The sequence below is a fragment of the Tupaia chinensis genome, unplaced genomic scaffold (genome assembly GCF_000334495.1).
Source record: "Tupaia chinensis unplaced genomic scaffold, TupChi_1.0 Scaffold000429_1, whole genome shotgun sequence".
Taxonomy (NCBI): Eukaryota; Metazoa; Chordata; class Mammalia; order Scandentia; family Tupaiidae; genus Tupaia; species Tupaia belangeri.
Genome location: NW_006159934.1, coordinates 406,661 through 415,725, shown reverse-complemented (window position 1 = coordinate 415,725; position 9,065 = coordinate 406,661). Strand labels below are relative to the sequence as shown.

Below are 9,065 nucleotides of genomic sequence, written 5' to 3'. Positions count from 1 at the left end.
GGGGGGGCGTGGTGAGGGAGGAGGAGGAGAGAGAGAAAGGAAGCTGCCAGGTCTGGGACTCAAACTGCAGTCAGCCATGTGGGAGAGTTCAGTGCCCTTAACCACCACACGACCTGCCTACAGAACATATTTCTGTGTGTTTAAAATACTGTTATATTTGAAGCCTGCTTCTCTTAATATTTAGTATCATAAAAGACCAAATTTTAGGGATTGATTTTTTTTTTTTTTCTTTTTTTTAATTTGCCAGTGTCCTCATTGAAAGAGACACAGTCATAGGGGCGGAGAGGAGGGATGAGAAAGCTTCCTTTATGGGGCATGGTCACACTTAGGACTTAAACTGTGCAACTGACCATGTGGGATCCAGCTGCTTCAAACATCACACCATTGGCTGGCTGGCCCTAATACAAGTTTTTTTTTTCTTTTAAAATTAGCTATATAGAGGGACCAGCAAGTGGCATAGTGGTTAAGACACTGGACTCCCATGTACTTGACCATGGTTTGAATCCTGGACCCAGTGTCTTAAACTTAGGCCAGGCACATGTGCGTACATGCTCAAGATCTTGAGAGGAAAATGGAGGAGAAGGAATTGTGTTGTGGCCATACCCCCTAAGGGGGTGATTTCTCGCTTTCTGTCTCTGTCTTTCTGGCGAGTGCACACGCCCTATAGCAAAAACTGCTCTTTAAAAAAAAAAAGGACATCACTTCTTCATAAATTGATTGTGTAAATCTAACACATTTGTGATAAAATCCCAATAGCTTTTCTGTAGGAGTTATCAAACTAATTGTAAAATTGTTTTGGATATACAAAGAACCTAGCTGAAACAACTTTGAAAAGGAACAAGAAAATTATATTTCAAGCCACTGATTTCAAGCTTTACTTCCTTAATTGAAAGTTTTCTCTATTAAGGCAGATCAGTGGAACATGTTAACATTCATAAATAGAAACACAAAAAAATTGTGTTTTGTTTGATTTTCATCTTTTTTTCTTCCATGAGTGAAAGAGACAGACATAGCACTGCCAAGAGAGTCCAAACCCTGTGATCCATCCTAGCCTTCAGCTAGCCCTGTATCATAATATACACATGACTGACATACTCAGGGAGGTTTCTGAGCTTGAACTTGGAACCTACCCTTGTCAGACAGCTTTGTAGAATGTTGCATTTTACTACTGTACTTTATTGCACTACCATCTGTCCCTACATAACTGATACTTAATATAGATGGAAAGGTAACTAAGAGAAAGTACTCTGACTACCCTTATATTGGGTTGTCGGGAAAGTAATGATGTCTTTTTCTTTGCAAAAATGTGTCATAAGTTTTCTGATGACTCAGTATATAGTTAATTTTTTTTTTAAATCGAAATTCTTGAACTAATGTGTATTTGAAGCTAGTGCAGTGATTACCCATTGGTCTTAGATAATGATTGGTACATAGATAAGAACTAGGTTGTAATAATTTACCTTTTGGATATCTAGAAATCTGAGAAAGTTGGAAGATGTTCACTTTATTGGTTACTTGAGTATTAGTGAAATTTTGTTAGGTAAAGAAGAATCTGTATTGTATCATATAAACATCTTTAGGTTTTTGGTTCTTATATAGTATCTGTTTTTCTCTCCTGTCTTCTTTACAGGTTGGGAAGGAGAAAATGCTCAAGGTGAAGATTGTGAAGATTCATCCCTTAGAGAAAGTGGATGAAGAGGCCACAGAGAAGAAATCTGATGGTGCCTGTGATTCCCCATCAAGTGACAAAGAGAATTCTAGTCAAATTGCTCAGGACCATCAGAAGAAGGAGGCAATTGTAAAAGAGGATGAAGGAAGGAGAGAGAGTATTAGTATGTATGATGCTAGCTTCCCTTAGTGAGTTATGAGACTCTATTTTATTATACACAAATTCTTTAGCATTCTCTAGTAACCAAATGCGTAATTGAGTATTTATATAGACATGATTTTGTAACTTTATGATTCAGAATACAATTAAAATATCCACAAAGCTAATTAAACTTAAATATCTGAACAATTAAGACCAATGGGAAGTAATTTCCTGTAGTTGTTCAGAAATCTACATGCACATTCCTGTCTACTCAAGAAAGCAAGCAAAGAAAATTTGCTTCTCTTTTTCTTAAAGCCAAAAATATCTGTGAATACTTATGTGTAGAAGGGAATGATCAAGGTAGGAGGAGCAAATAATTCTGATCCCTATTGCTTTGCTTTTCACATTGGTGGTCAGTGTGGTGGTTTTAAGATACTTGCTTCTGTATCCTGTAATTTAATTCCCTCTCAGATGGGAGCTGCTAGAATTTTGAAATTCTATGATGGCTGAAAGTAATTTTTAGGATCCTAGAGACTATCAATATAATGTTTTCAGAGTTGAAAAACTGATACAATGCCCATTGGAAAAATTATTCAGCTTCTGAGGCCTTCATGTTTAAAAAGCAAAACTGTGTAAATAAAGAATTAGACTAGACTGAATCCCTTTGTAAAAAATAAGAGGACAAAAGTGTGTTTGGTGTATATTTATCCCTTCCCATTAGAGGATCATAGTTTTTACTTCATTATTTAACTATTACAGATTTTGGATTAGAATGTCACCTTAGAATGTTATATTGACTGTCTCTTCTATGTTACGTCTTTCCAGAGGTCTCAGATGTCCAGATAGTTTGGAGGGACTTCTTCTTTTTTGGGTGGTTGGGGTGGGGACTTTCTTACTATAGTCTGAAAGAAACTTCTAAGACTGTCATGACTAGCCCACCTTAATTGTTAACATTTCATTTTGGTTTTCTCTTCTGTATTTTTACTTTAACTATTTATTCGTTTTACTTATTTTAATTTGACAAGAGAGGGACAGAGAGAGAAAGTTAGAAAGCAAGCCACAAGGTCTGGGACTCGAACCATGATCAGCCATGCAGGAGTCCAGCACCCTTAATCACCATGCCACCTGCTGGCCCCATCTTTTCTGTATTGTTAAAGTATTGTCTATGCTTTCCAGATTTTTTCTATTACTTTCTGAGATTGGGGTTTTGTAATCTCATTATTTATGATTCCTTGATGGCAGTAAATGTTTTGGTTATGATTGACTGATGATAATGTCTTCAGAGACTTCTAGAATCAGATCGTTGGAATCCTAGTGATGTATTATTCTTGTTTTATGGTTGAAGCATAGTGTATTTGTAACCCTAAGTTTTAGGCTTCAACTTATTTTTTAGCATGTCCTATGTATTAGTTTAAGTTTTAATTACTAGATTATAATGTTAAATCAGGTTTGTAGAAAAGATGGTAGGTGGGCTAAGGAATTAATGTTATAGCATACTGTTTTCTGGGGAACAGTTGATTAGAATTTTTTTTAATAACCTAAGAAATAAATTCCCTTGAGTAAAATTAAAGTATTTAAATTTGAACAATAGAAATATAGGAGAAGAGGGACCAGCAGTTAGCGTAATGGCTATGTTGCTGGACTCCCACGTAGTCGACCGCGGTTTGAGTCCCGGACCCGGTGGCTTAAACTCACGCCGGGCACATGTGCGTGCGTGCCCAAGATCCTGAGAGGAGAATGGAGAAGGGATTGTGATGTGGCCATCCCCCCTGGGGGCTGATTTCTTGCTTTCTGTCTCTCTGTCTGTCTCTGTCTGTCTGGCTAGCACACGTGCCCTATAGCAAAAACCTCTCCAAAAAAATAAAAAAGAAAGAAAGACATAGGAGAAGAATATGGACCAAAATTTTGCATAAATACTATTTTTCTAATGGAGATTAAATATATGTACAAATTCCAAAAATAGATTAAAATATAGATCTCTTACACAATATTTTGTTTTTGAAAAAGTCAAGTAAATATTTCCTCTTTGTCTGCGTACTGCTTGTAACAGAGCTAATCATCTGATCTGGGGTACACAGATTGAGCAATGGCTTTGTTTTCTTGCATTTTAATATTCATCAAATATACTTCTCATTTCCTCTCCATTTACATTTCTTAATCTCACATACCACGTGTAATAATAACTCTATTCAATAGTTCTTGTGGAGGACAAGAAAGACATGTCTTCTTTTCCACCCCTAATTTTATTTCCTCTTTTTCTGACAGGACAGTTTCCTTAGTTTCTTCAGGTGTACCTGTTAGGATCACTGGGTAAACTGCTCATGATTGACTTGTTCGAGTTTTGGTTCCCATTGTTGATTTACAGTAATCTTCTGGTATAGAATCTTTTTCTGGAATTTCTGTCACTGTATAAAAGGGCTGAGAAACTGGATACCTAGGGATCTTTCTCCTCCAAATGTTCATGGTTTGATTCTCTAATGTGCATGCTTCCACTAGACTTAGCTCTGGGCCCAGGGAGCACAGGACTCTTCAGGAACTCATCTGTTCATTCCTACAGCTCCTTTAGCAGTCCTCGCCGGCCCGGGAGTTGCCCAGGTACCCAGCAACTGTCGTGTAAGCCACGTGCTGCTCTGCAAATTCCAATGTATACTTAAAAAAAAAAGTTCACGTATTCTTTTCCTCCATTAATGAGACAGACAGGTACCCTTCTCCAGATCCCTATAACCTGATCCACCTCCAGCCTTAGTTAGCACCCAGATCATGGGCACAGGCTTGCCCAGCATACTCAGAGAGGTGAACCCAGAATCTTTCCATGTAGGTCTGCCTCTCAGAGCATTGTGGCAACTGTTACGCCGCTGTCTGGTCCCATCAATATGTATATATTTTATCACTAGTTGGCCTAGTCTTTGTGGAAAAAAAATAGATTTGTGGCTGGACCTTCTCATCTTTGTGGTTCTTTTTAACCTTTTCACTATGAAACTCTTAGTTTTTCCTCCATCTAATGGAAGGAGCCATCCTTTCTCTTGGCCACAACATTTGTGCTTTGAGTTCCGTTCCTTTTTACTTTTTCAAATACTTAGGTTACCTTTTATTCTACTCTACAGTATTTTCAACTCTCTAAAAGTTCTTTACAACTTAACAACAAAGTTTTCATTTCTAACATGTCATTCCTTTATTTCACTTGCTTTCTTTCCTATTTGTTGAAATCAAAATTCTTTTTTGCTATAGGGCACATGTGCTCGCCAGACAGATAGGGAGAGACAGAGAGACAGAAAGTGAGAAATCACCCCCCAGGAGTGATGGCCATGCCACAATCCCTTCTCCTCCATTCTCCTCTCGTGATCTTCGGCATGCACGCATATGCGCCCGGCGTGAGTTTTAAGTCGCCGGGTCTGGGATGTGAACCACAGTCGACTATGTGGGAGTCCAGCGACATAAGCCATTATGCTAACTGCTGGTCCCTGAAATCAAAATTCTTGAAAATTTTATCTTAACTTTCTGATTATTGGTGTATTCCTTATGGTATTCAGGCCTGACTTCTGCCTTTTTATTTCTGAAAACAGTTCTTAATAAGTTACAGATGATCTCTCAATTGTCAAATCCAGAGGTTTCCTATTATTCTGTGTTTTATTTTTCTGTTACATTTAACACTATTCTTCATTCCTTTTTTTTTTTTTTTTGGGGGGGGGCAGGGGGAGGGGGGGGGTTTTTGTAAGCAGGGGGGGGTTTTTGCTATAGGGCACTTGCGCTTGCCAGAAAGACAGAGAGACAAAAAGCGAGAAATCACCCCCGGGAGGGTGACCACGCTGCAATCCCTTCTCCATTCTCTTCTCAGGATTTTGAGCACACACGCACACGTGCCTGGTGTGAGTTTAAGCCACTGGGTCTGGGACTTGAAATGCAGTCAGTTACATGGAAGTCCAGCAACATAGCCATTACACCAACTGCTAGTCCCAGTATTGGTCATTCTTTTATCTTTTGACTTTTTTGTTGTTGTTGTAGGGCATGTCCAAGATTCAAACCACGTGGTTGTCCATATGGGATCATATTGCCAACCTCTCTGCCATCTGCCATCTACTAGCCCTCTTTTGACTTATTTATAACATCATTTCCAACTATTCTATTTTCTTATCTCTTTATTTTTTTTTCTTTGATAGAAGACACATGCACTCGGCTAGAGAGAGAGATGGAGAGAGAAAAAGCACCCCTCAGTGGGATGTTGTCACTCTGCAATCTCTTCTTCATTTCTTCATCCTGTTGGGGTTTGGGGATTGTGCACATATGTGCCCGACATGTTTTCAAGTTGCCAGAGCCAGGATTTGAACCATTTGGGATCCCACTCCCTTAACCATTAGACCATATGTCCAACTTTATGTCCTTTATTTCCTATTATTCATTAGATTTTTTCATAAGAATCTATCTTTGTCTTTCTATTTTTCAAACTTACCTAAATGTGTTACTTATGGTTCCCAAACCTATGTCAGACTTCTTCAGACTTAACTTTGTAACTCTAGACCTGCTCTTCATTTATATGTCCTACAGGCACCTCAAATTCAACACATGCCAGTTAAATTGGTTGTCTTACTCTTGTTGTCTCCCCAAGTCAAGTAAACAAAAACCTGCTTTTTTCTCTATGACCTCTTACTCATCTGCCTAGTTCCTAAGACAGAAAGTTGGAGACTTTTAACATCCCATGCCCAGTAGGTCACCAAGTCTGTCTCCTGAATAACTCTTAACTCTTTCCTTCTCCATTGTAGTTATGTTAATTTAGATGTTAGCCTTGTATCTTTTGATTACTTTGTCTTCAGTCTCACATTTCCATTTTATTAATTTTCTAACTGCTGATATTGTTATTTTCTTCTTAAATTTTTCCTCCATATTGATTTATCTTCAGATACTTATCTGGGTAGTTACTAAACCCAAAATCCTTTTTTGGTTCCCTAGTGTTCACAAGACAAATTCCAATCATTTGAAATGGTATACTAGTTTCTTTATAATTTGGCCAAAATTCACTTTTTATTTATCTATTTTAAAGTTTTTTGCTATGAGGCACATAGCAGAAAAGTAAGAAATCCCCCACCCTTGTTCTCTAGCGGGGAATGGCCACACCACAATCCCTCCTCCAGTCTCCTCTTAGGCCCAGCATATTTCTCAAGCTACTGGATCCAGGACTTGAATAGCAGAGTCAACCAAGAGGGGTCCAGCACCTTAACCACCACGCCACCTGCTGGCTCCTCAAGTTTTCCTCTTTGGTTTAATTTTTTACTATACTGTGCATCATATTCACCCATACCTCATTGCTTATAATCTCTGAATAAGTCATGTTCTTTGTAGGTGTTCTCTGCCTACCTTCCAGACTAAGTTGGGTATTCGTTCTCCATACTTTTATAGTATTTTTCTTAAAAAAATGATTCATTATTATTATTATTATTTCATTTGCCATAGGGCACGAATGCTCACCAGAGTGAAATAGAGAGAGGGAAAGTGAGAAAGCAAGTTGCCGGGTCCGGTACTCGAACCATGGTCAGCCATGTGGGAGTATCCAACATCTCAATCACCATACCACTTGCTGGTCCCTCCTACTACAGTATTTATCATATATATTTTTTTATAATATTTAATTTTATTTATTCATTCATTTATTTTAACTTGACCAGAGAGAGAAAGGGAGAGAGAGAGAAATCAAGCTACCACGCTTGAGACTCAAACTATGTGTGGCCATGTGAGAGTGTCCAATGCCTTAACCACTACACCACCTGCTGTTCCCAGTATTTATCATATTATATTGTAATTATTTACTTATTTACCCCCTTACCATAGAATTTAGCTCTCTGAATTAAGAACATTGTGATTCTTTATGCCACATTACCTAGTGCCTGCTGCAGAGTAGGTGTTTGCTAAAATCATTATTAATAAATGAATAGAATTAAAATAATTATTTTAATCACTAATTTTCTATTGATTTAACTAGATGACAGAGCACGCAGATCTCCAAGAAAACTCCCTACTTCATTAAAAAAAGGAGAAAGGAAATGGGCGCCTCCAAAATTTTTGCCTCATAAATATGATGTGAAACTACAAAATGAAGATAAGGTTAGTTGGCACATTACATTAAACCTTTTTCATGTCGTAGATATTATTTAAGAAAATAGTTTTTTAAAAAAGTTATTTTAATTTATGATAGAGTATATGTTCATGCATATAAGAAAGTGGGCGTATGTGTGTGTGTGTGTGAGAGAGAGAGAGAGAGAGAGGTGAGCACCCTTTATAGGGGTCTGGTCACACCGCAGTTCTCTTCTCTATTCCTTTAGCCTGTCGTATTTGGGCACTGGCATGTGTGCCCAGTGTGTTTTCAGTCTGGTCAAGCTGGAGATTCAAACCTTGGTCACCATGTTGCATCCACCTCTCTTGAGCAGCATGTTAAATGCTGTGCCACTGAGCTGTGTCTACAGCTTGGTTTCCTTGAATAAAATGAGCAAGGAAAAAATATAAATGAGGCTACTTGTAGCTCACCAGTAAACAGGACTGGGTCCCATATGGTCAACTGTGGTTCATATTGTGGGCCTGGTGGCTTTACCATTCCAGGTGAGCATTGTTCTTGCCCCAAATCTTGACAGGATGAAGATATGAAGGGGAACAGATTGCAGCGTGACCTCCCATTGAAGGGTGCTTTTTCTCTCATTGTTTCTCCCTTTCTATCTGGCAAATGCACATGACTTATGATGATTTAAAACAAAACATAATATTGGAACCAGCAGTTAGTGTAATGGCTCTGTTGCTGGACTCCCATGTAGTCAACCGCAGTTCGCGTCCTAGACCCAGTGGCTTAAAACTCATGCCTGGCGTGTATGCATGCGTGCGTGCCCAAGATCCCGAGAGGAAAATGTAGGAGAAGGGATAACGGTGTGGCCATCCCCCCTGGGGAGGGGTGATTTCTCGCTTTCTGTCTCTCTGTCTCTTTCTCTGTCTGTCTGGCGAGCGCATGTGCCCCTACAGCAAAAACCTCTTTAAAAAAAAACATACACAGTATTTAAATGATATCTTTGTAAATTCTGTTTCATTTTTTAGAATTATTTATTTATTTTTTTTGAGAGGTTTTTGCTATAGGGTGCATGCACTCGCCAGACAGAGACAGAGAGAAGCGAGAAAAGAAATCGCCCCCCAGGGGGGATGGCCACGCTGTAATCCCTTCTCCTCCAGTCTCCTCTCAGGATCTTGGGCACGCACGCACACGCACCCGGCATGAGTTTTAAGC

At 38.8% G+C, this 9,065-nt stretch overlaps 1 protein-coding gene across 2 annotated transcripts in view; it reads left to right on the top strand.

Moving 5' to 3' along the window:
* Positions 1 to 9,065, top strand: part of BAZ1B (bromodomain adjacent to zinc finger domain 1B) — a 93,720-nt gene that overhangs the window by 20,384 nt on the left and 64,271 nt on the right. For both annotated transcript variants that reach the window (XM_006154966.3, XM_027774386.1), the window contains exons 4-5: positions 1,631 to 1,832; positions 7,782 to 7,903. In XM_006154966.3, coding sequence (XP_006155028.1) covers positions 1,631 to 1,832; positions 7,782 to 7,903 — 324 coding nt within the window. The remainder of the gene's footprint in view (positions 1 to 1,630; positions 1,833 to 7,781; positions 7,904 to 9,065) is intronic.